We start from the raw sequence: 26,884 nt of genomic DNA on the forward strand, positions 1-26,884 counted from the left end.
CCGATGTGCTCCCTTTTTTATGGATCCGAACAACTGTAACAAAGGTAGATGATGCACAAAAAAAGAACATGCTTGAATGGATCTCAAGTGCTCCAACAAGTGCCCTCTCCTCCACCTCAACTTCAACATCCAAAAAACAACAGTCCTCTGAGTTGTCATTCCAATCACACATGCTTTCTCCCAGCTCTCAAGTCTCCACCCGCCCTGCAGAGTATGGTGTAACCGAGATGGCTGAGTCTGCAGAGCTGTTCAGTCACACTATAGCCTGGGAATAAGAGGTCTGCTCCCAAGCTTCAGTGAGTACAGACCAGGAAATGGTCTGCAGTGATGCCCAGAAGCTTTGTGACTCAGATTCTGGCCCTGATGACCAAGTTTCTGAGCTTAATGTACACCCTCATTCCCAAAGTGTAACACCTGTTGGTGGAGACAATGAGGAACATACTGATAACGATGAGACGCAGATACCTGATTGGGATGACAACTTAACTATTCAGTCAGGGCAAGATGAGATTAAGTCTGAGGGCGAGGGGAGTGCAAGCACAACGCTTGATGATGAAGTTCGAGATCCCACTTACTGTCAACCCACAGTCATGCACTTGAGGAGGTCACCAGAGGCGGTGGAGGAGGATGCAACTGAGGACGAAGTTACCTTGTGCCTTCCTGGACAGAGTCGGAGTACTGGAAGCTTGTCTACAACTGCATTCTCAGCCACAACTCTGCCTCTGAGCACAAGTCGGGGTGGCTCTGCAGGTCGCATGACCTCTAAGCCTTGCCTAGCCTGATCCTTTTTTGACCTTGCAAAGGATCTCCCAAATCATGTGATCTGTAAAATTTGTCAGCAATCTATAAGTAGAGGCCAAAAACTCACCAGTTTGACAACTTCTTCTATGAATCGTCACATAAATAACAAGCGTAAGTCCCAGTGGGAAGGTCACCATGCTGCAATGCAGCCTAGTGGAGCGGGCCAAACACCGTCTGCCCCTTCAAGTTCCTCTGCGCGCTCTTCATCTTGTATGACTGTGGGGACAGCTGTCACACCTGTTTTTCCACGCAGACCTTCCATCACTTTAACCACAACAGGCAGTTTGCTTGGTAAGTCGGCAGTTGGTTTGGAAGGGGAAACAAGTGCGTGTGCACAGCTCTCAGACATCGATAGCACCAACGTTGGATGAAGGCAACATCATGTCTACGCCTGCACTTTCCTCACAAACCTGCATTTTTCCCAGGGACATCCTACTCACCACCATGTACACACAGCAGCCAGATCTCTGTCCCTCAGATGTGGACAAATAAAAGGCCATTTCCTGCGACCCATGACAAAGCTAAGAGGTTGACTTTATCCCTCTGTAAGCTCTTGGCTACCGAAATGCTGCTTTTCCGCCTGGTGGACACAGAGGATTTTCGAGACCTTATGTCCGTCGCAGTGCTCCAGTACCAGATGCCCAGTCTCCACTACTTCTCCAAGAAAGTTGTGCCTGCGCTATACCAGCATGACGCACACAAGATCACCGCTTCCTTGAGAAACTCTGTGTGTGACCGAGTGCATTTCACCACCGATACTTGGACCAGTAAGCATGGACAGGGGCGTTACCTGTTGCTGACTGGGCACTGGGTAACTATGGTGATAGATGGAGAAGGGTCTGCTGAACAAGTCTTGCCATCCCCAAGACTTGTGCGTCAATCCTCTGTATGTCGAAGTTCCTCCACTGCTTCTGCCTCCTCAACCTCGTCTAGGTCCTCCTTCTCCGCCCCAAGCCTGCCTGGTCAGGCTACCTGCGTTGTAACTGTGCACAAGGAATCATGCACACCTCCTTACTATGCTGGTAGCAGAGCTCAGAGCTCAGCGGTCTTTACCTTGAAATGTCTTGGAAATAAGAGTCACACAGCGGAGGAGTTGTGGTCATCTCTTGTTTCGTAAATGGTTGTCTCCTCTCAACCTGCAGCCAGGGAAGGCCGTGTGCGACAATGCTGCAAACCTGGGTGTGGCCCTTTGCTAGGGCAATGTGACACACGTGCCTTGTATGGCTCACGTGTTGAACCTTGTTGTCCAGCAATTTTTAATCCACTATCCCGGCCTAGATGGGCTTCTGCACAGGGCACGGTTACTCTCTGCTCACATCCGCCGTTCAACTGCCGCAGCTGACCGACTTGCATTGCTCCAGCAGTCTTTCGGCGATGTGCCGACATGCTGGAATTCGACTCTCCACATGTTGCAGCGACTGTGGCAGCACCGCCGAGCCCTGGTGCAATACGTTATGACGTATAGCCTGGGCCAACGAGATGCAGAGGTGGGGCAGATCACGCTGCTGGAGTGGTCTGAGATCAAGGACCTATGCACCCTTCTGCACAGTTTCGACATGGCAATGAACATGTTTAGCGCTGACCATGCCATTATCAGCATGACAATTCCAGTCATTTACATGCTGGAGCACACGCTCAACACTATTCGGAGTCAGGGGGTGGGACAAGAGGAAGGGGAGGAAGTACAGGAGGCTTCACATGCGCAAGGGATACCAACATCTACAAGGTCCAGACGTTCATCATCACCAAGGCAGCAGGCATGGAATGGTGGGGGAGAGGGATTAACAAGGGTGCATGGTAGCAGCCAAAATGTTGAGGAAGGTGCAGGAGACCATGAAGAAATGGAGGACGAACTCTCTATGGACATGGAAGACTCAGCAGATGAGGAAAACCTTGGTCAAATTTCGGTTGAACGAGGTTGGGGGGAGATGTCAGCGGAAGAAAGCACGGTTATCACCTCTATGCTACAAACAGCAAGGACTTGGTCCGCATGGATGCGCAAGACACATGAGCGCCTTCTTGCTGCACTACCTCCAACATGACCCTCGGATTTTCAAAATTAGAAGTGATGATGACTACTGGGTTGCCACACTATTAGACCGGGGATCAAGTCCAAATTTGGTGAAATAATTCCAGCCATAGAAAGGGACGCACATATGCAGGAGTATCAGCAGAAGCTGTTACTCAATCTTAGCTTGGCTTTTCCACCAAACGCCAGTGGTGCACGGAGGTAATCTCCCAGTTGTCACTAGCCAAGCATGGGACTGTCTCGTCATTATCAGTCAAACCGTACAAGCAACACCGTATCTGGTGCTGGTACCAGCAATTTTATGGAATCGTTTCATAAATTTTTTAGACCAACAAATGCAAGGCCACAAGAGACAAGAAGTCTGATACATAGTCAACGGCTGGAGAGGATGATACAGGAGTATCTCCAAATGAACATCGATGCCATGACTTTGCAACTGGAGCCTTGCTCATTTTGGGCTTCAAATCATGAAAAATGGCCTGAGCTCTCCACTTACGCCTTGGAGATCTTGTCGTGTCCCACAGCCAGCGTTGTCTCTGAACGTGTCTTCAGTGCTGCTGGGTGTGTGCTGACAGATAAGCAAACGCATCTGTCCAGTGACAATGTGGACAAGAAGAACAAGTTATGGATCCGCAAGGACTTTACTACTAGAGATGAGCGAACCGGTCGCGGTTCGGCTCGAGGTTGGTTCGCCGAACGGACCTCCCGTTCGAGTTCGGTTCGTCGAACGTTCGACGAACCGAACTCGAACTGCATAGGAAACAATGGCAGGCAATCACAAACACAGAAAAACACCTAGAAAACACCCTCAAAGGTGTCCTAAAGGTGACAAACAACTCAAACACATTGGAAAGTGACAAGGACATATACTCATGCGAAAACAAAACAGCTGGACAAGGAAAAAGAGGAGGACACACAGATATAGGCATGGCACGCCCTTCTAAAATCATGTAAAACACCGCAAGGTGACTCCAAGCGGAGTCTCCCTTTTTTCCAAAAATTGGGCCACACACACACACCCACCCCTTCAGTGGTAGCACTTGTGCCCCAGTTGCACACTTCACAGCTAGATTTGCATCAAGCACATTCAAAAATACGCCATAATTAACCGTCCCCAGGATGACACCAGGGTAGGTAGCTAAGTCTTTCCTGATCCCAGCTCTGTGCAGCTTGGATCATTTATAAAAAACACAGCAATCAAGGGTTACTCCAAGCGGAGTCTCCCTTTTTTCCAAAAATTGGGCCCCACACACACCCACCCCTTCAGTGGCAGCAGTTGTGCCCTAGTTGTACACTTCACAGCTACATTTGCATCAAGCACATTCAAAAATACGCCATTCTTATCCGTCCCCAGGATGACACCGGGGTAGGTAGCAAAGTCTTTCCTGATCCCAGCTCTGTTCATCTTGGCTTCTTTTAAAAACACATCAAGCAAGGGTTACTCCAAGCGGAGTCTCCCTTTTTTCCAAAAATTGGGCCCCACACACACCCACCCCTTCAGTGGCAGCAGTTGTGCCCTAGTTGTACACTTCACAGCTACATTTGCATCAAGCACATTCAAAAATACGCCATTCTTATCCATCCCCAGGATGACACCGGGGTAGGTAGCAAAGTCTTTGCTGACCCATGACTTGTTCATCTTGGCTTCTTTTAAAAACAATGTAAGCAAGGGTTACTCCAAGCGGAGTCTCCCTTTTTTCCAAAAATTGGGCCCCACACACACCCACCCCTTCAGTGGCAGCAGTTGTGCCCTAGTTGTACACTTCACAGCTACATTTGCATCAAGCACATTCAAAAATACGCCATTCTTATCCGTCCCCAGGATGACACCGGGGTAGGTAGCAAAGTCTTTCCTGATCCCAGCTCTGTTCATCTTGGCTTCTTTTAAAAACACATCAAGCAAGGGTTACTCCAAGCGGAGTCTCCCTTTTTTTCCAAAAATTGGGCCCCACACACCCACCCATTCAGTGGCAGCAGTTGTGCCCCAGTTGTACACTTCACAGCTAGATTTGCATCAAGCACATTCAAAAATACGTCATTCTTATCCGTCCCCAGGATGACACCGGGGTAGGTAGCAAAGTCTTTCCTGATCCCAGCTCTGTTCATCTTGGCTTCTTTTAAAAACACATCAAGCAAGGGTTACTCCAAGCGGAGTCTCCCTTTTTTCCAAAAATTGGGCCCCACACACACCCACCCCTTCAGTGGCAGCAGTTGTGCCCTAGTTGTACACTTCACAGCTACATTTGCATCAAGCACATTCAAAAATATGCCATTCTTATCCATCCCCAGGATGACACCGGGGTAGGTAGCAAAGTCTTTGCTGACCCATGACTTGTTCATCTTGGCTTCTTTTAAAAACAATGTAAGCAAGGGTTACTCCAAGCGGAGTCTCCCTTTTTTCCAAAAATTGGGCCCCACACACACCCACCCCTTCAGTGGCAGCAGTTGTGCCCTAGTTGTACACTTCACAGCTAGATTTGCATCAAGCACATTCAAAAATACGTCATTCTTATCCGTCCCCAGGATGACACCGGGGTAGGTAGCAAAGTCTTTCCTGATCCCAGCTCTGTTCATCTTGGCTTCTTTTAAAAACACATCAAGCAAGGGTTACTCCAAGCGGAGTCTCCCTTTTTTTCCAAAAATTGGGCCCCACACACCCACCCATTCAGTGGCAGCAGTTGTGCCCCAGTTGTACACTTCACAGCTAGATTTGCATCAAGCACATTCAAAAATACGTCATTCTTATCCGTCCCCAGGATGACACCGGGGTAGGTAGCAAAGTCTTTCCTGATCCCAGCTCTGTTCATCTTGGCTTCTTTTAAAAACACATCAAGCAAGGGTTACTCCAAGCGGAGTCTCCCTTTTTTCCAAAAATTGGGCCCCACACACACCCACCCCTTCAGTGGCAGCAGTTGTGCCCTAGTTGTACACTTCACAGCTACATTTGCATCAAGCACATTCAAAAATACGCCATTCTTATCCATCCCCAGGATGACACCGGGGTAGGTAGCAAAGTCTTTGCTGACCCATGACTTGTTCATCTTGGCTTCTTTTAAAAACAATGTAAGCAAGGGTTACTCCAAGCGGAGTCTCCCTTTTTTCCAAAAATTGGGCCCCACACACACCCACCCCTTCAGTGGCAGCAGTTGTGCCCTAGTTGTACACTTCACAGCTAGATTTGCATCAAGCACATTCAAAAATACGTCATTCCTATCCGTCCCCAGGATGACACCGGGGTAGGTAGCAAAGTCTTTCCTGATCCCAGCTCTGTTCATCTTGGCTTCTTTTAAAAACACATCAAGCAAGGGTTACTCCAAGCGGAGTCTCCCTTTTTTCCAAAAATTGGGCCCCACACACACCCACCCCTTCAGTGGCAGCAGTTGTGCCCTAGTTGTACACTTCACAGCTACATTTGCATCAAGCACATTCAAAAATACGCCATTCTTATCCATCCCCAGGATGACACCGGGGTAGGTAGCAAAGTCTTTGCTGACCCATGACTTGTTCATCTTGGCTTCTTTTAAAAACAATGTAAGCAAGGGTTACTCCAAGCGGAGTCTCCCTTTTTTCCAAAAATTGGGCCCCACACACACCCACCCCTTCAGTGGCAGCAGTTGTGCCCTAGTTGTACACTTCACAGCTACATTTGCATCAAGCACATTCAAAAATACGCCATTCTTATCCGTCCCCAGGATGACACCGGGGTAGGTAGCAAAGTCTTTCCTGATCCCAGCTCTGTTCATCTTGGCTTCTTTTAAAAACACATCAAGCAAGGGTTACTCCAAGCGGAGTCTCCCTTTTTTTCCAAAAATTGGGCCCCACACACCCACCCATTCAGTGGCAGCAGTTGTGCCCCAGTTGTACACTTCACAGCTAGATTTGCATCAAGCACATTCAAAAATACGTCATTCTTATCCGTCCCCAGGATGACACCGGGGTAGGTAGCAAAGTCTTTCCTGATCCCAGCTCTGTTCATCTTGGCTTCTTTTAAAAACAATGTAAGCAAGGGTTACTCCAAGCGGAGTCTCCCTTTTTTTCCAAAAATTGGGCCCCACACACCCACCCATTCAGTGGCAGCAGTTGTGCCCTAGTTGTACACTTCACAGCTACATTTGCATCAAGCACATTCAAAAATACGCCATTCTTATCCATCCCCAGGATGACACCGGGGTAGGTAGCAAAGTCTTTGCTGACCCATGACTTGTTCATCTTGGCTTCTTTTAAAAACAATGTAAGCAAGGGTTACTCCAAGCGGAGTCTCCCTTTTTTCCAAAAATTGGGCCCCACACACACCCACCCATTCAGTGGCAGCAGTTGTGCCCCAGTTGTACATTTCACAGCTAGATTTGCATCAAGCACATTCAAAAATACGCCATAATTAACCGTCCCCAGGATGACACCAGGGTAGGTAGCAAAGTCTTTCCTGATCCCAGCTCTGTTCATCTTGGCTTCTTTTAAAAACAATGTAAGCAAGGGTTACTCCAAGCGGAGTCTCCCTTTTTTTCCAAAAATTGGGCCCCACACACCCACCCATTCAGTGGCAGCACTTGTGCCCTAGTTGCAAACAGGATGTTTTGATTTGCATCAAGCACATTCCAAATCAACAAGCATTTACTCTCCCCAGGATGACACAGGGGTAGTAAATTCCTTCTGGATCCATGACTGCAACCAGCTCTGTCCTCACCTTTTGTACCATCACCCATTCCCTGTAGACTGTGAGCCCTCGCGGGCAGGGTCCTCTCTCCTCCTATACCAGTCTGTCTTGTACTGTTAATGATTGTTGTACGTATACCCTCTTTCACTTGTAAAGCGCCATGGAATAAATGGCGCTATAATAATAAATAATAATAATAATAAATAATGACTTGTTCATTTTGATGAACGTCAGTCTGTCCACATTGTCACTGGACAGACGCGTGCGCTTATCTGTCAGCACACACCCAGCAGCACTGAATACACGTTCAGAGACAACGCTGGCAGCTGGACACGACAAAATCTCCAAGGCGTAAGTTGCGAGCTCTGGCCATTTTTCTAGGTTTGAAGCCCAAAAGGAGCAAGGCTCCAGTTGCACAGTCATGGCATCGATGTTCATTTGGAGATACTCCTGTATCATCCTCTCCAGCCGTTGACTATGTGTCAGACTTGTTGTCTCTGGTGGCCTTGCAAAAGAGGGTCTAAAAAAATTATGAAAAGATTCCATAAAATTGCTGTTACCGGCACCAGATACGGTCCTACTGGTACGGGTAGACTGTTGAAGATGACGAGACCGTCCCATGTTTGTCAAGTTACAACTGGGAGATTCACTCCCTGCACCTGCACGGTTGTTTGATGGAAAAGCCGAGCTAAGATCTAGTAACAGCTTCTGCTGATACTCCTGCATACGTGCGTCCCTTTCTATGGCTGGAATTATGTCACAAAATTTGGACTTGTACCGGGGATCTAATAGTGTGGCAATCCAGTAGTCATCATCACTTCTAATTTTGACAATACGACTGTCATGTTGGAGGTAGTGCAACAAAAAGGCACTCATGTGTCTTGCGCAGCCATGCGGACCAAGTCCACGCTGTGTTTGTGGCATAGAGGTGCTACCCGTTCTTTCTTCCTCTGACATCTGACCCCAACCTCTTTCAACTGAAATTTGACCAAGGTCTCCCTCATCCGCTGAGTCTTCCATGTCCATGGACAGTTCGTCCTCCATTTCTTCATGTTCTCCTGCACCTTGCTCAACATTTCGCCTGCTACTATGCGCCCTTGTCGATCCCTGTCCCCCTTGGTCCCATGCCTGCTGCGTTGGTGATGATGAACGTCTGGACCTTGGTGATGTTGTTGTCCCTTGCGCATATGAATCCTCCTGTAGTTCCTCCCCTTCATGTTGTCCCACCCCCTGACTCCGAATAGTGTTTAGCGTGTGCTCCAGCATGTAAATGACTGGAATCGTCATGCTGATAATGGCATTGTCAGCGCTAAACATATTCGTCGCCATGTCGAAACTGTGCAGAAGGGTGCATAGGTCCTTGATCTGAGACCACTCCATCAGGGTGATCTGCCCCACCTCTGCATCTCGTTGGCCCAGGCTATACGTCATGACGTATTGCACCAGGGCTCTGCGGTGCTGCCACAGTCGCTGTAACATGTGGAGAGTTGAATTCCAGCGTGTCGCCACATCGCATTTCAGGCGATGAACCGGCAGGCCGAAAGACTTCTGGAGCGATGCAAGTCGCTCAGCTGCGGCGCTTGAACGGCGGAAGTGAGCAGACAGTTTTCGTGCCCTGTTCAGAAGGCCATCTAGGCCGGGATAGTGTGTTAAAAATTGCTGCACGACAAGGTTCAACACGTGAGCCATACAAGGTACGTGTGTCACCTTGCCCAGGCGAAGGGCCGCACCCAGGTTTGCAGCATTGTCGCACACGGCCTTACCAGGCTGCAGGTTGAGTGGAGACAACCATTTATTAAACTCGGACCGCAGAGCTGACCACAACTCCTCAGCTGTGTGACTCTTATTACCAAGACATGTCAAGCTAAAGACCGCCTGAGGCCGTTGCGCTCTGCTGCCAGCATAGTAATGAGGGGTGCGTGATTCCTTCTGCGCAGTGAGAACGCTGGTGGCCTGACCAGGCAGGCTTGGGGCGGAGGTGGAGGACCCAGATGAGGTGGAGGATGCAGAAGCAGTGGCGGAACTTGGACAGACAGAGGATTGACACACAAGTCGTGGGGACGGCAAGACTTGTGCAGCAGACCCTTCACCATCTATCACCATAGTTACCCAGTGCCCAGTCAGCGACATGTAACGTCCCTGTCCATGCTTACTGGTCCAAGTATCGGTGGTGAAATGCACCCGTTCACACACAGAGTTTCTCAAGGAAGCGGTGATGTTGTGTGCGACATGCTGGTGTAGCGCGGGCACACCTTTCTTAGAGAAGTAGTGGCGACTAGGCATCTGGTACTGGGGCACAGCGACAGACATAAGGTCTCTAAAATCCTGTGTGTCCACTAGGCGGAAAGGCAGCATTTCGGTAGCCAACAGCTTACAGAGGGATAGAGTCAACCTCTTAGCTTTGTCATGGGTCGGAGGAAGTGGCCTTTTATTTGACCACATCTGAGGGACAGAGATCTGGCTGCTGTGTGTAGACGGTGTTGAGTAGGGTGTCCCTGGAAAAATGCAGGTTTGTGAGGAAAGTGCAGGCGGAGACATGATGTTGCCTTCATCCAACGTTGGTGCTATCGATGTCTGAGAGAGCTGTACACACTCACTTGTTTCCCCTTCCAAACCAACTGACGACCTTACAAGCAAACTGCCTGTTGCGGTTACAGTGGTGGAAGTTTTGCGTGGAAAAACAGGTGTGACAGCTGTCCCCACAGTCCTAGAAGATGAAGAGCGCGCGGATGCACTGGAAGGGGCGGGCGGTGGATGGTTCGCTCCGCTAGGCCGCATTGCAGCACGGTGAGCTTCCCACCGGGACTTATGATATTTAGTCATGTGACGATTCATGGAAGAAGTTGTCAAACTGCTGAGGTTTTGACCTCTACTAACAGAATCATGACAAATGTTACATATCACATGAGTTGGGCGATCTTTTTCGATGTGAAAAAAGGACCAGGCTTGGCAAGGCTTAGAGGCCATGCGACCTGTTGATCCACCCCGAATAATGCTCATAGGCAGAGTGGTGGCTGAGGATGCAGTTGTAGACGTGCTACCAGTGCTCCGACTCTGTCCAGGAAGGCGCAAGGTAACTTCGTCGTCGGTTGCATCCTCCTCCACTGCCTCTGTTGACCTCCTCGAGTGCCTGACTGGGGGTTGACAGTAGGTGGGATCTAGAACGTCATCATCAATTGTTGTGTTTGCACCCCCCTCCCCCTCAGACCGAGCCTCTTCTTGCCCTGACCGAATATTTAAGTTGTCATCCCATCGGGTATCTGCGTCTCATCTTCATCAGTATGTTCCTCATTGTCTATAACCACAGGTGTTACAGTTTGTGACAAAGGGTCAACATTATGCTCAGAAACTTGGTCCTCACGGCCTGAATCAGAGTCACAAAGGTTCTGGGCATCACTGCAGACCATTTCCTGTTCTGTACTCACTGTAGCTTGGGAGCAGACCTCTGATTCCCAGGCTATAGTGTGACTGAACAGCTCTGCAGACTCAGCCATCTCAGTTCCACCATACTGTGCAGGGCTGATGGAGACTTCAGAGCTGGGAGAAATCAAGTGTGATTGGGATGACAACTCAGAGGACTGGTGTTTTTTGGATGCGGTACTTGTAGTGGCTGAGAGGGCACTTGTTGGACCACTTGAGATCCATTCAAGCATTTTCCTTTTTTGCCCATCATCTACCTTTGTTCCTCTTGTTCGTGTCCGTAAAAAAGGGAGCACATCGGATTGTCCACAATAAGTAGTAGACATCTTACTTTTGCTAGTAGATGGTCTATCTGCAGCAGATGATAATGGAGCTTTGCCACCTTCCCCACTGACAAAACCTTTTTTGCCTTTTCCACCACGCCCCTTCCCCTTTCCACCAGCATCTGTCATTTTGCCACTCATGTTGATTGCGACAAGATTGTGGACTGAAAATGTGGTAGTAAAAATTGAGAGGTGGTGAAGATTGCAGTGGTGGTCTAGCTTTATTAACAGCAGAATAATAAAGAATAAATATCCCTGACAATGTAACTTAGTTATAATTAGTTGGAGTGTGCAACGCAGGCAGACGTGCTGCAAATGTCTTGGCACTAGTGGGACTAAAGCAAAGTCCAATAGCCACGTATAGGATGCCACTAGGTACACTGAGTGTTTGCTAGTATAATGGCTTAGTTATAATTAGTTGGAGTGTGCAACGCAGGCAGATGCGCTCTGCAAATGTCTTGGCACTAGTGGGACTATAGCAAAGTCCAATAGCCACGTATAGGATGCCACTAGGTACACTGAGTGTGTGCTAGTATAATGGCTTAGTTATAATTAGTTGGAGTGTGCAACGCAGGCAGATGCGCTCTGCAAATGTCTTGGCACTAGTGGGACTATAGCAAAGTCCAATAGCCACGTATAGGATGCCACTAGGTACACTGAGTGTGTGCTAGTATAATGGCTTAGTTATAATTAGTTGGAGTGTGCAACGCAGGCAGATGCGCTCTGCAAATGTCTTGGCACTAGTGGGACTATAGCAAAGTCCAATAGCCACGTATAGGATGCCACTAGGTACACTGAGTGTTTGCTAGTATAATGGCTTAGTTATAATTAGTTGGAGTGTGCAACGCAGGCAGATGCGCTCTGCAAATGTCTTGGCACTAGTGGGACTATAGCAAAGTCCAATAGCCACGTATATGATGCCACTAGGTACACTAAGTGTTTGCTAGTATAATGGCTTAGTTATAATTAGTTGGAGTGTGCAACGCAGGCAGATGCGCTCTGCAAATGTCTTGGCACTAGTGGGACTATAGCAAAGTCCAATAGCCACGTATAGGATGCCACTAGGTACACTGAGTGTGTGCTAGTATAATGGCTTAGTTATAATTAGTTGGAGTGTGCAACGCAGGCAGATGCGCTCTGCAAATGTCTTGGCACTAGTGGGACTATAGCAAAGTCCAATAGCCACGTATAGGATGCCACTAGGTACACTAAGTGTTTGCTAGTATAATGGCTTAGTTATAATTAGTTGGAGTGTGCAACGCAGGCAGATGCGCTCTGCAAATGTCTTGGCACTAGTGGGACTATAGCAAAGTCCAATAGCCACGTATAGGATGCCACTAGGTACACTGAGTGTGTGCTAGTATAATGGCTTAGTTATAATTAGTTGGAGTGTGCAACGCAGGCAGATGCGCTCTGCAAATGTCTTGGCACTAGTGGGACTATAGCAAAGTCCAATAGCCACGTATAGGATGCCACTAGGTACACTGAGTGTGTGCTAGTATAATGGCTTAGTTATAATTAGTTGGAGTGTGCAACGCAGGCAGATGCGCTCTGCAAATGTCTTGGCACTAGTGGGACTATAGCAAAGTCCAATAGCCACGTATAGGATGCCACTAGGTACACTGAGTGTGTGCTAGTATAATGGCTTAGTTATAATTAGTTGGAGTGTGCAACGCAGGCAGATGCGCTCTGCAAATGTCTTGGCACTAGTGGGACTATAGCAAAGTCCAATAGCCACGTATAGGATGCCACTAGGTACACTGAGTGTGTGCTAGTATAATGGCTTAGTTATAATTAGTTGGAGTGTGCAACGCAGGCAGATGCGCTCTGCAAATGTCTTGGCACTAGTGGGACTATAGCAAAGTCCAATAGCCACGTATAGGATGCCACTAGGTACACTGAGTGTGTGCTAGTATAATGGCTTAGTTATAATTAGTTGGAGTGTGGAACGCAGGCAGATGCGCTCTGCAAATGTCTTGGCACTAGTGGGACTATAGCAAAGTCCAATAGCCACGTATAGGATGCCACTAAGTACACTAAGTGTTTGCTAGTATAATGGCTTAGTTATAATTAGTTGGAGTGTGCAACGCAGGCAGATGCGCTCTGCAAATGTCTTGGCACTAGTGGGACTATAGCAAAGTCCAATAGCCACGTATAGGATGCCACTAGGTACACTGAGTGTGTGCTAGTATAATGGCTTAGTTATAATTAGTTGGAGTGTGCAACGCAGGCAGATGCGCTCTGCAAATGTCTTGGCACTAGTGGGACTATAGCAAAGTCCAATAGCCACGTATAGGATGCCACTAGGTACACTGAGTGTGTGCTAGTATAATGGCTTAGTTATAATTAGTTGGAGTGTGCAACGCAGGCAGATGCGCTCTGCAAATGTCTTGGCACTAGTGGGACTATAGCAAAGTCCAATAGCCACGTATAGGATGCCACTAGGTACACTGAGTGTGTGCTAGTATAATGGCTTAGTTATAATTAGTTGGAGTGTGCAACGCAGGCAGATGCGCTCTGCAAATGTCTTGGCACTAGTGGGACTATAGCAAAGTCCAATAGCCACGTATAGGATGCCACTAGGTACACTAAGTGTTTGCTAGTATAATGGCTTAGTTATAATTAGTTGGAGTGTGCAACGCAGGCAGATGCGCTCTGCAAATGTCTTGGCACTAGTGGGACTATAGCAAAGTCCAATAGCCACGTATAGGATGCCACTAGGTACACTGAGTGTGTGCTAGTATAATGGCTTAGTTATAATTAGTTGGAGTGTGCAATGCAGGCAGATGCGCTCTGCAAATGTCTTGGCACTAGTGGGACTATAGCAAAGTCCAATAGCCACGTATAGGATGCCACTAGGTACACTGAGTGTGTGCTAGTATAATGGCTTAGTTATAATTAGTTGGAGTGTGCAACGCAGGCAGATGCGCTCTGCAAATGTCTTGGCACTAGTGGGACTATAGCAAAGTCCAATAGCCACGTATAGGATGCCACTAGGTACACTGAGTGTGTGCTAGTATAATGGCTTAGTTATAATTAGTTGGAGTGTGCAACGCAGGCAGATGCGCTCTGCAAATGTCTTGGCACTAGTGGGACTATAGCAAAGTCCAATAGCCACGTATAGGATGCCACTAGGTACACTGAGTGTGTGCTAGTATAATGGCTTAGTTATAATTAGTTGGAGTGTGCAACGCAGGCAGATGCGTTCTGCAAATGTCTTGGCACTAGTGGGACTAAAGCAAAGTCCAATAGCCACGTATAGGATGCCACTAGGTACACTAAGTGTTTGCTAGTATAATGGCTTAGTTATAATTAGTTGGAGTGTGCAACGCAGGCAGATGCGCTCTGCAAATGTCTTGGCACTAGTGGGACTATAGCAAAGTCCAATAGCCACGTATAGGATGCCACTAGGTACACTGAGTGTTTGCTAGTATAATGGCTTAGTTATAATTAGTTGGAGTGTGCAACGCAGGCAGATGCGCTCTGCAAATGTCTTGGCACTAGTGGGACTATAGCAAAGTCCAATAGCCACGTATAGGATGCCACTAGGTACACTGAGTGTTTGCTAGTATAATGGCTTAGTTATAATTAGTTGGAGTGTGCAACGCAGGCAGATGCGCTCTGCAAATGTCTTGGCACTAGTGGGACTATAGCAAAGTCCAATAGCCACGTATAGGATGCCACTAGGTACACTGAGTGTTTGCTAGTATAATGGCTTAGTTATAATTAGTTGGAGTGTTCAACGCAGGCAGATGCGCTCTGCAAATGTCTTGGCACTAGTGGGACTATAGCAAAGTCCAATAGCCACGTATAGGATGCCACTAGGTACACTGAGTGTTTGCTAGTATAATGGCTTAGTTATAATTAGTTGTAGTGTGCAATGCAGGCAGACGTGCTCTGCAAATGTCTTTGCACTAGTGGGACTATAGCAAAGTCCAATAGCCACAGATAGGATGCCACTAGGTACACTGAGTGTTTGCTAGTATAATGGCTTAGTTATGAGTTGGAGTGTGCAGAGGACAAGAGGGTACAGTGGCAGGATTGTGGTGCTCTGGGTAGAGGAATGGAAGCCTGCCTTTCTATTCCCTCCTAATGGTGAAATGCAGGGAGGAAATCCCTGACCTTGGCTGCACAGACGCTGGCGCTGTTTTCAGGACCTGTCACCTTAACTCTGACCCTGCCGGTTTGAGCCCTTAAAAGGACTGTTATAAAGTGCTCTCCCTATGCTGTCTAACGCTGTGTATGCAGCGCATACAGCTGTATCAGCGATAGGACTCAAGACGGAGCTGCGACAGTGATGTCTGACACCAAAGACGCAGAAGGCAGATAATGGCGTCCGTGAAGAAAATGTCCGGTTTTATAATGCAGGGACATGTGACATGCAGATCCTATCACACATGCCGTTGCTTCTCTGGCTCAAAGTCCACTTAGCTGTGTGTGTGTCTGTGATTGGCTGACATGCTGGCCCGCCCCACAAGACGCGCGCGCTTAGGGAAGGAAGACAAGAAAAAAAAAAAAAAAATGGCGATCGCCATTATAGAAACAGCAGTGATCTGAAGGCGCTGTTCACGCACACTATACACTGAAATGTGATAATAGTTTGATTCACAGAGTGACTTACACTATTACAGCAGAAACCAAGCTATGATTTAGCTGTTTTTTGGCTGCTAGAACCGTTCTCGAACATTTCTAGAACTATCGAGCTTTTGCAAAAAGCTCGAGTTCTAGTTCGATCTAGAACATGCCCCAAAATCACTCGAGCCTAGAACTGGAGAACCACGAACCACGAACCGCGCTCAACTCTATTTACTACCCCTGTGTCATCCTGGGGAGAGTAAAGGCTGGCGTATTTTGAATGTGCTTGATGCAAATGTACCTGTGAAGTGTACAACTGGGGCACAAGTGCTGCCACTGAAGAGGTGTCTGTGTGGCCCAATTTTTGGAAAAAAGGGAGACTCTGCTTGGAGTCCCATTGCTTTGTTTCACATGATTTTAGAAGGGCATGCCATGCCTATATCTGTGCCTCGTCCTCTTTTTCCTCGTCCAGCTGTTTTGTTTTCGCATAAGTATTTGTCCTTGTCACTTTCCCATGTGTTTGTGGTGTCTTGTGAGTTGTTTGTCACCTTTTGGACACCTTTGAAGGTGTTTTCTAGGTGTTTGTATGTGTTTGTGATTGCCTCCCATTGGTTTCAATGGGGTTCGAGAGGTTCGTCGAACGGCTCGCCGATCCGAACTCGAACGCGGCCTCCGTTCGACGAACCGAACCGAACTCGAGCCTCTAGAGGGTGGCTCATCTCTCGTAAGTATGTTCGCACCTTTTGTAACTGCATGCGTCCTGCATCCCCAGCACAATCCCTCTCTCTTTCCTACTCACCGATCACAGGCGCGGCGCTGCACGGCTGTCACAAATCTCCAGCGGCATTTCCTCTTTTGAAAATGGCTGCCGCTTCATTATTCAATTAGTTATTCCGTGCTTTCCCTGCCCTACCTATGCCTATGATTGGTTGCAGTCAGATACGCCCCCACGATGAGTGACAGCTGTCTCACTACAACCAATCACAGCCGCCGGCAGGCGGGTCTACATCGTGCAGTAAAATAAGTAAATAAATAATAATAAAAAAAAAATGCGGTTCCCCCACATATTTGATACCAGCCAAAATAAAGCCACATGGCTGGAGGCTGGCATTGTCAGGATGGAGAGCACCACGTAATGGGGCAGCCCACCACCCTAACAATATCACCCAGCAGCCGGCCGGAATTGCCGTATCCATTAGATGCGGCAGTCCCGGGACTCTACCCAGCTCATCCCGAATTGCCCTGGTGCACTGGCGATCGAATTAATATGGAGTTAATCATGGCAGGCGTCTCCCCAAGATACCTCACATGATTAAACTGTAAGTGAAAATAAATATACACACACAGCGAAAAATCCTTTATTTGGAATAAAAGACAAAAAACACCGTCTTTCACCATTTTATTAAAATCCCCAAATACCCCTCCAGGTCCGAAGTAATCCACATGACACTGTCAGCTCTGCTGCATGAAGATGACAGGGAGGACCGTAGAACATGATCGCTGTGTCCTCTCCACGTAGCACCTGAAGTGAATTGCGCTGTCAGCAGAGACTTCAGTCTGAAATGCAGACATCAAGATTACCATATCTGCCTAAGTTTGTTGTTAGAGCCAGTGGCTGAATGGTTAGAGCTCTCGCCTAAGAAGCATTAGTTCATGAGTTCAAGTCCCGGCCCTCCCGGGAAAGAATTTAATTTATTTTAAATTATAATTATTATTTATTTATAATCATAATTTAATTTAATTATGCACTGAGGGGAGGATGATAGGGGTTATTGTGCCTGCGGTGATGATGGTGGTTGTAGTGCCTGCGTGTGTGTGGTGATGAGTGCGGTACTACCGGTGTTTTCCCGCCCATCCGCCCATCCTTGCAGCTGGACAATCTGCTTCTAGATTCTCTACTGCAATATAGAGCTAAAGATTACCAAATCTGCATATGTTTCTTATTAGAACCAGTAGCTCAATAGTTAGAGCTCTTGCCTTAGAAGCATTAGTTCACAAGTTCAGGTCCTGGCTGCCCCGGAAAAGAATTTAATTTATTATTAATTTTAAATTATAATTATTTATTTATAATTTTAATTATAATTTAATTTAATTATGCACTGAGGGGAGGAGCCGGACATCAGCTGTGAGCCGCAGGACACATCTCTAAAATCGGAGCAGTTCACGGATTGAGGCTGCATTGCTCTCTCCTCGCTCTCTTATCTCTCTCTCTCTTTTTCTCTCTCTATCTTTCTCTCTCTCTCTTTTTCTCTCTTTTTTTCTCTCTCTCTCTCTCCCCTCTCTCTTTTTCTCTCTCTCTTTCTCTCTTTTTCTCTCTCTCTTTTTTTCAGTCTCTCTTTTTCTCTTTTTCCCCTCTCTCTCTCCTCTCCTCTCTCCTCCCTCCTCTCTCTCTTCTCTCTCTTCTCTCACTCCCTCCTCCCTCTCTTCTCCATCTCTGATCTCCTCTTCTCTCCTCTTCTCTCTCTCTTCTCTCTCCTGTCTGCTGCCTTTCTGTATGGAGGAGAGCAGACAGCAGCTGCAGAACTACAAGGCTCAGCATGCTCCATTCACTAGTGTATGCAGGAGAGCAGACAGCAGCTGCAGAACTACAAGGCTCAGCATACTCAATCCAGGACTGTATGCAGGAGTTTTTTGCCCACCAAAAAAATGACGTGGGCTTTGCCATATTTTTGTATGCTAGCCAGGTACAGCAGGCAGGTACGGCTGCCCCCAACCCCCAGCTGCCTATTTGTACCCGGCTGGAAACTAAAAATATAGGGAAGTCCTTTTTTTAATTATTTCATGAATTTCATGAATTAAAAAAAAAAATCGACATGAGCTTTGCCCCATTTTTGTGTCCAGCCAGGTACAACTAGGCAGCTGGGGATTGGAATCCGCATCACAGGTTGGCCCGAGCTTTCTGGGCCCCTCTGCTGCGAATTGCAGTCCACAGCCGCCCCAGAAAATGGCGCTTTTATAGAAGCACCATCATCTGGCGCTGTATCCAACTCTTCCAGCAGCCCTGAAGCCGGGTGGCTTGCTGGGTAATAATGAGTTAATACTAGCTTTGTTTTACTAGCTAGTATTAAGCCAGAGATTCTTAATGTCAGGCAAGTTTGACCCGGCCATTAAGAATCTCCAATAAAGGGTTAAAAAAAAGACACCACACAGAGAAAAAATACTTTAATAGAAATAAATACACAGACACACTTAGAGACTCCATGTTTATTACTCCCTGTCAGCCCTCCACGATCCTGGTCTTCTGTCTTCTTTCTCCTTCAACCCATACAGCTCTGCTATATCAGACAGCACTGCATGGGAGGAAGACGCTGCTGCTCCCGTGCAGTCTATTCACTCAATGAGTGAGCAGAAGCTGCCTGCTGTTAGCAGTGACGTCACCACTGACAGGCGGGTTGCTATAGCATCGGTGATCTCCGTTATTCACCGGCTGTGGCATCCAGTCCTTGCATGTGGACTGACTCTGTATAGAGCGCCGACATGCATGGACGGGGAAGCCGACCATGTGCCAGAGCATTTCACCGGTACACGGAGATGCTGGAACGATCACCACGTACCGGAGAGATGCACTGATAGGACCTAGCATGACGTCTAGCCATGTGACCAGTCTGTAGCCAATGAGATAATAGACACGTGACTGGTCACAAGCTCTTTTGACGTCACGATAGGTCCTATATTCAGTGCTGGTTACCGGGAGGACGCAGTGATTATCGAAAGGAAAAGCGGTGGGAGACAGAGTGCAGGACGCGTCGCGGGGACCTGTAAGTGTTATGGCAATGTTTATTAACTGTATGTGTACATGTATAATGTGTTTTTATATGTTTGTGTTTGCCTCCCATTGTTTTCAATGGGGTTCGAGTGGTTCATCGAACGGTTCGTCGAATGGAGCCTCCGTTCGATGAACTGAACCGAACTTGAACGCTAGGGGGGTGGCTCATCTCTAGTCATGGCACATGAGACAGAAATCAGTGGAAGAGGGTGAATACGGGTGGCATGTTAGTGTGCATCCTGTCATCTTGGATGAATCGGGAGGGGTCAGAAAAGCAGTGAGGCACCTTCTATAGGCTGTGCCCATACTGTTTCTGCCTTTTCCCATCCATTTCAGCCTCTTACTCAGTCACTACAGCTCACCGACGGGTCCAACATAAAATTATTCTGTTTTCCCATAGACTTGCATTGGGGCCAAATATTCGCGAATACTCGAATAGCTTCGAGGTATTCGCGTCGGATATTCAGCGGAGCGAATAATAGGGTGTTCGCTCATCCCTAATTAAGACCTATTGGTATAATGGTACCCAATTTATCTATCCACCTAATTTCCAGGCGTGCTAAATTGGTACTCACATTTCCTCCTTTAGGGCCTTGATAGTTTTGATTGATGGCTTTAATCTTGAGTAATCTTGGGTTGGAATTATGAAACTTTTTAAAGTGCCTTGATAGTGTTTTTAAATGTTCTATTTCTTGGGCACTTTTAGATTTTTCTATGTTTTTTACATATTATCAACTGGCCCTAAGCGCAAATTCATGGTGTCAAGCCAATATTAGACATGGCCACCATGAATTTCTAGTACAGATAAAAAAAAACACAACACACAGAAAAATATTTTTATTAGAAATAAAACACAACACAATTAGTGACTCCATCTTTATTGAAATAAAGAACCCCTCTCCGCAGTAATCCTGGGTCAAGGGTCACACGCCATCCAATCCGGATCCAATATCATCTGATCGGTTTGCTGGAAGGCAAAGCGATCAGATGATGTCTCAGGTTCAAGGGCCTGAATCATGTACCTGTACATGAATTTAGAGTTCTCATGGGGTTAATCATATTTAATATGTTCCACACAGACACTATGCTTGGTAAATTATGTTTTTAGAGGAGCATGATCTTTCCTTATTTGATATTCTTTTTGTCCTTTGCTACCTTTAAAAGTTTTGCTTATGACCATATTTAAAAAAGCAACAAAAAGAGGATTAAATATCCTCCATAAATTCAGCAAATACTTACAGCAACAAAAGCAGTTGTGAACTGCCCAGGCCAAAAATCTAATCCACTGACAGGATGCAGCAAAACCCCCAATAGGTGACGGCATCACAGTTACAAGAGAAGCAAATCACTCACACAACTCCAAGACATGGAGGGGGCGATTGCTGGATGGTAAAATTGCACACTAGTGGCTTGCATAGGGCACCGACACATGTAGGAGCATAGTAACTGGTTAGCAGCCTATTAAATGCCCATACTATTTGACCAGGTGAGTAATTTTTATTGAGAACATTTCAAAGGATAAAAATATTTTGCTGTGCGCGCTGCTAGTCTCCATGCAAGTCAGCTGACCGGCACAGACAGGATATCGTGATGATGCAGGTAAACGGTGAGTAATGTGTATGGATTCACTGCCCCCCGCACTGATGATGATGCGCACGGGGCAGCGAATACAGCCGCACATGATCACTCCAGGCTGCAGTTGCCAGGGGTGATCATGCGGGCCGGCTGTTTATCCCTGCCCATCACTCCGCCCACCTGTCAGCGCCGGGTTCAGCACTGAGAGGTGGGCGGGAGGATGGGCGTGCATATTAAATGAGCGGGCCCACGTCGTCACGGCAGGCTGCTACAGCCTGCTCGTGCCCCCGATGACCCGCTCCACCGCAGCACTCTCATTCCCCGCAGCCACAGTCAGACCATAAGATGCACCCCCCACTTTCCCCCAACATTTGGAGGAAAAAAAGTGCGTCTTATGGTCCGAAAAATATGGTATTTGATACACTGACAATTTTACAAGTTTTACCTTCTACAATGAATGGAGAGGCTTGTCATTTTATTGCAGGTACTTCAACTGTAACAGACAGAATAAAAAAAAAATCAGAAAAATCACATTTTATGATTTTTCAATTAGTTTGCATTTTATTGCATGAAATAAGTATTTGATCACCTACCAACCAGCAAAACTTTTGGCTCTCACAGACCTATTATTATTTTATTTATTAATTTTTTTTAAGAAACCCTCTACTTTGCATTCATTACTTGTATTAATTGCCACTGTTTGATCTCATTACCTGTATAAAATACACCTGTTCACACAGTCACACTCAAACCTCTTCACCATGGCTAAGGCCAAAGAGCTGTCTAAGGACACCAGGGACTAAAGGGACAAAATTGTAGACTGGGATGGGCTACAGGACAATAGGCAAGCAGGTTGGTGAGAAGGTAAAAAATTCTTGGCACACTTCTTAGAAAATGGACGAAACACAGGATGACTGTCAATCTTACTCAGTCTGGGGCTCCATTAAAGATCATGCCTCATGGGGTAAGGATAATTCTGAGAAAATTCAGGAATCAGCCAAGAATTCCATGGGAGGACCTGGTTGATGACCTGAATAGAGCTGGGACCACAATCTCAAAGATTACAGTTAGTAACACCCTACACTGTCATGGATTAAAATCCTGCAGGGCATGCAAGGTCTTCTTGCTCACACCAGCACATGTCCAGGCCCGTTTGTAGTTTGCAAATTACAATCTGGATGATCCAGAGGAGAAAGGTCATGTGGTCAGATGAGACCAAAATAGAACTTTTGGTATCAACTCCACTCGCTGTATTTCTAAGAAGAAGAAAGAAGAGTACAAGTTGAAGAACAGTGTCCCAACTGAGAAGCATGGGGGTGGAAACATTATTTTTTGGTGGGGCTTTATTGCAACGGAGACAGGACGACTGCACTGTATTGAAGGGAGGATGGATGGGATCATTTATTGAGAGATTTTGGCCAACAAACTCTTTCTCTCATTAAGAGCATTGAAGATGGGGCGTGGCTGGGTCCTCCAGGATAACATCACACAGCCAGGGCAATTAAGGAGTGGCTCCATAAAAAGCATTTCAAAGTTCTGGAGTGGCCTAGCCATTCTTCAGACCTGAACCCAATAGAATTTCTTTGGAGGGAGCTGAACTCAATGTTGCCCAGTGACAGCCCTGAAACCTGAAAGATCTTGAGTTTATAGAGGAGAGGGTCAAAATCCAAGCTGCCGTGTGTTCAAACTTGGTCAAGATCTACAGGAAAGTCTGACCTCTGTAATTGCAAACAAAGGTTTATCTACCGAATATTAAGTTCTAATTTTCTATTGTATCACATACTTATTTCACGCAATAAAATGCAAATTAATTATTTAAAAAGCATACAATGTGATTTTCTGGATTTTTTTATTCTGTAGTTGAAACTTGAAGTGTACCTATAATAAAAATTACAGACCTTTCCATTCTTTGCAGGTGGGAAAATGTGCAAAGTCGACAGTGTATCAAATACTTATTTTCCCCACTATACGTCTTCTTTTCATTGGTTCTTCAGATCCTGTTGTACAGTCTACTCAGTGTTCAAGCTTCTCAAGTTACTCACACTCTCTAACGCTTCCATAGACATTAAATTGTGTTATCTTATCTTAGAAGAACACTGTAATATTTATAGCACACAAGAAAAAAAATTTGAAAAACAATTATGTATGAAATGTATGACCCATGGTTAGGGGCATAGCTGCTCAACATGCAATGTAGATCGTGTTCTCATGTCTGAGGTCTTAAACACGTAAGAGGGAGATTTCAATTTATATATATTATTTTGTTATGTTACAGGTTGGAAGTTTAAATGCTTGTTTCTTTGCTAAGAAAGGGTTCCAAGTTGAACTTTATGAAGCAAGAGAGGGTAAGTATTTTGCCCTACAGTAAACATACAGAAATTGTATAAGTAACCAGTATATTTACCAATCATATACCACGCCTAATGTTAGTACCATATTTGTTACTACAGTAACATTTTGTAATACCTGATTACTTTGGGATCTTGGGGTATATTCATGCATTACAGATTTGTTGAATACATTTCTACAACTATCTTATTCATATTAATAGGGCATGCAGAAATTATGTCACAGACATTTTTTCAATATTTTTTTCTTTTAGCTCACTTACACAATCATAAAAAAGTTGGTCCCATTCTCATCTAGAAAAGTCAGATTTTCTTACTTTTCATGTTTATGCTGTCTGTATGCAATCTTCCATTTTACTCAGCAGCTATTAATCTCGTACAGGACCATTTACAGTTTCCCATCCTACAGAAATGTAATGTAGCCACAAAAATTGAATGTTATACTGATGGTCCACATGGCATCCAATTTTTTTTCTCACAGTTTACTGATTTCAAAGTCAAATCACCCCATTTCACAATTTTTTTTATCATGCCAAATACAGCTGAGAAAAAAGCACAGACCTGCACTGCCTCATTGAATAACATTGGTCCAAGTGAAATCCCTTCTTTTATCAGATTGCACTTGTCTGATATATGTGCTCATGTGGGAGAGACCTAACTGTTATAGTTCAACAGTCATAAATGGTACATTCTCTAAATGGGCTATAGTCAGCAGTGGGGTATCGCAGGGATCTGTGCTAGGACCAATTCTTTTTAATCTCTTTATTAATGACCTTGTGTATGGGATTCATAGTAAAGTTTCAGTCTTTGCTGATGACACCAAACTATGTAGGATATTAAAAACTGACCTTGATAGTACAATATTACAAAATGATCTGGATAAGATGCCAGAATGGGCAGATACTTGGCAAATGAGATTTAATGTTGGTAAATGTAAAGTAATGCACCTAGGACGAAGTAATCCTGTAACTGTGTATACATTAAATGGAAGTAAACTCGAACAGAAGGACTTGGCTATTCCGATTAAAAATAAGCTGAGCAGCAGTACTCAATGTCAAGCAACAGCTGGAAAAGCAAACAAGAGGGTGTATAAAAAGAGAGATTAGATCCCGTGATCCCAACGTATTGTTACCCCTCTGTAAATCACTTGTAAGGCCACATCTAGAACATGGGATTCAGTTTTGGGCTCCACATTTTAAAAAGGACAATCAGAAGTTAGAGTTCGTTCAAAGGCTGGTAACTAGACTGCTACAAGGAATGGAAGGCCTCCAATATGATGAGGAGTTGGAAAAGCTAAATTTCTTTAGCCTAGAAAAAAGACGTCCAGGAGGAGATCTCACTTATAAGTTTAAATACATGTGTGGTCAATATAAAGGACTGGCACATGATTTATTCCTTCCAAAGACAATACTAATTACCAGGGGACACTCACTGTGAGTGGAAGAAAAGCGATTCCGGCAGCTAAATAGGAAAGTGTTCACAGTCAGACTGTGAAATGCCTTACCAGATGATGTAGTAATAGCTGATACTATAACAGCTTTTAAAAAAGGGCTGGATGATTTCCATAGTACACATAGTAACATAGTAACATAGTTTGTAAGGCGGAAGGAAGACATTATGTCCATCAAGTTCAGTCTATTTTTAGTGCAGCTGTTCTGCAGTGTTTAACCAGGGGAAGGTAAAACCCACAGAGTAGGAGCCAATTTTTTTCATAGGGAAAAATATTCTTTCCCGACTCCTAATCTGGGTCAACTATCTACCTGTAATATTATGTTATTTATAACCTTCTATACTGTTGCTTTCAAGAAAAGCATCCATTCCTCTCTTAAATTCATTCAGTGAGTTGGCCATCACCACTTCCCCAGGAAGAGAGTTCCAGAGCCTCACTGCTCTTATCGTGAAGAACCCTCTTCTATGCTGATGTAGAAATTTTCTTTCCTCCAATCGAAGAGAATGCCCCCTTCTTCTTTTCACGGTCCTTGGTACAAACAGATTATGGGAGAGATCTCTATATTGCCCTCTGATATACTTGTACATATTTATTAGGTCTCCCCTAAGTCTTCTCTTTTCTAGAGTAAATAGACCTAATTTTGATAACCTTTCTGGGTATTGTAATGCACCCACTCCACTTATTATTTTAGTTGCTCGCCTCTGAACCCTTTCAAGTTCAGTAATGTCTTTCTTGAGCACTGGGGCCCAAAATTGCACACAATACTCCAAGTGTGGTCTGACGAGTGATTTGTACAGAGGGAGAATGATGTTTTTATCTCGTACCCCCAGACCTCTTCTAATGCATCCCATCACCCTGTTTGCTTTGGTAGCAGCTGCCTGACACTGGGCACTCCAATTTAGCTTCTTATTGACTAAGATGCCTAAAGGTGGCTTTACACACTGCAACATCGCAAACAACATCGCTGTAACGTCACCGGTTTTGTGACGTAATAGCGACCTCCCCAGTGACATTGCAGTGTGTGAAACACATCAGCGACCTGGCCCCTGCTGTGAAGTTGCTGATCACTACAAATCGTTCAGGACCATTCTTTGGTCCTTTGTTTCCCGCTGTGCAGCAAAGTCTCAGTGTGTAAAGGGGACTTAAAACACTGGAAACGAGTGATGTGTCACAATATCTGTCAATCACTATTCTCTGTCAGTCGGTCTCTCCCTCTTGGTCTCTATTCTCTCTCTGTCGGTCCGTCACTATCTCTGTCCCTCTCTCACAGTCTGTCGGTCATTTTCCCCTCCTCTCTCATACTCACCGATCCCCGGCGCGGCACTGCACGGCATTCACACTGCTGCGGCGGCTTTTCCTCTTTTGAAAAAGCCGGCCGCTCATTAAACAATTTCGTATTCCCTACTTTCCCCGCCAACAGGCGCCTATGATTGGTTGCAGTGAGACATGCCCCCAAGCTGAGTGACAGGTGTCTCACTGCACCCAATCACAGCAGCCGGTGGGCAGGTCTATACTGTGCAGTGCAATAAATAATTAAATAATTAAAAAAAACGGCGTGCTATCGCGCTACTCACCACCGCTCCGGTCAGCTCCACGCAGACACTGAGGTGAGTAGCGCGATCAGCTGAGCTGTCACTGAGGTTACCCGCGGCCACCGCTGCATCCACCGCTGGATCCAGGTAACCTCAGTGACAGCTCAGCTGATCGCGCTATTGCCTTCATTAGCTACGTGGAGCTGACAGGAGCGGCGGTGTCTTCTGCTGCTCCTGTCACCTCCATGCAGCAGAGCTGGATGCGACGCTGGAGGTCCGTGGATTACGCCGGACAAGGAGGGCTTTTTGGGGCTGATTAAATTGGTGATGAGGGAATGTGTTTGTGTTTTTTATTTCTAATAAATGATTTTTTCAGTTGTGTGTGTTTATTTACTGTAATTTACAGATTAA

General features: G+C 46.0%; 1 protein-coding gene across 1 annotated transcript in view; it reads left to right on the forward strand.

Annotated features, from left to right (window-relative positions):
- KMO (kynurenine 3-monooxygenase) overlaps positions 1–26,884 on the forward strand; it is a 1,795,071-nt gene that overhangs the window by 107,607 nt on the left and 1,660,580 nt on the right. The window contains exon 2 of the mRNA XM_075338209.1: positions 23,419–23,488. Coding sequence (XP_075194324.1) covers positions 23,419–23,488 — 70 coding nt within the window. The remainder of the gene's footprint in view (positions 1–23,418; positions 23,489–26,884) is intronic.

Source organism: Anomaloglossus baeobatrachus, chromosome 3 (assembly GCF_048569485.1).
Source record: "Anomaloglossus baeobatrachus isolate aAnoBae1 chromosome 3, aAnoBae1.hap1, whole genome shotgun sequence".
In the NCBI taxonomy this organism is placed as follows: Eukaryota; Metazoa; Chordata; class Amphibia; order Anura; family Aromobatidae; genus Anomaloglossus; species Anomaloglossus baeobatrachus.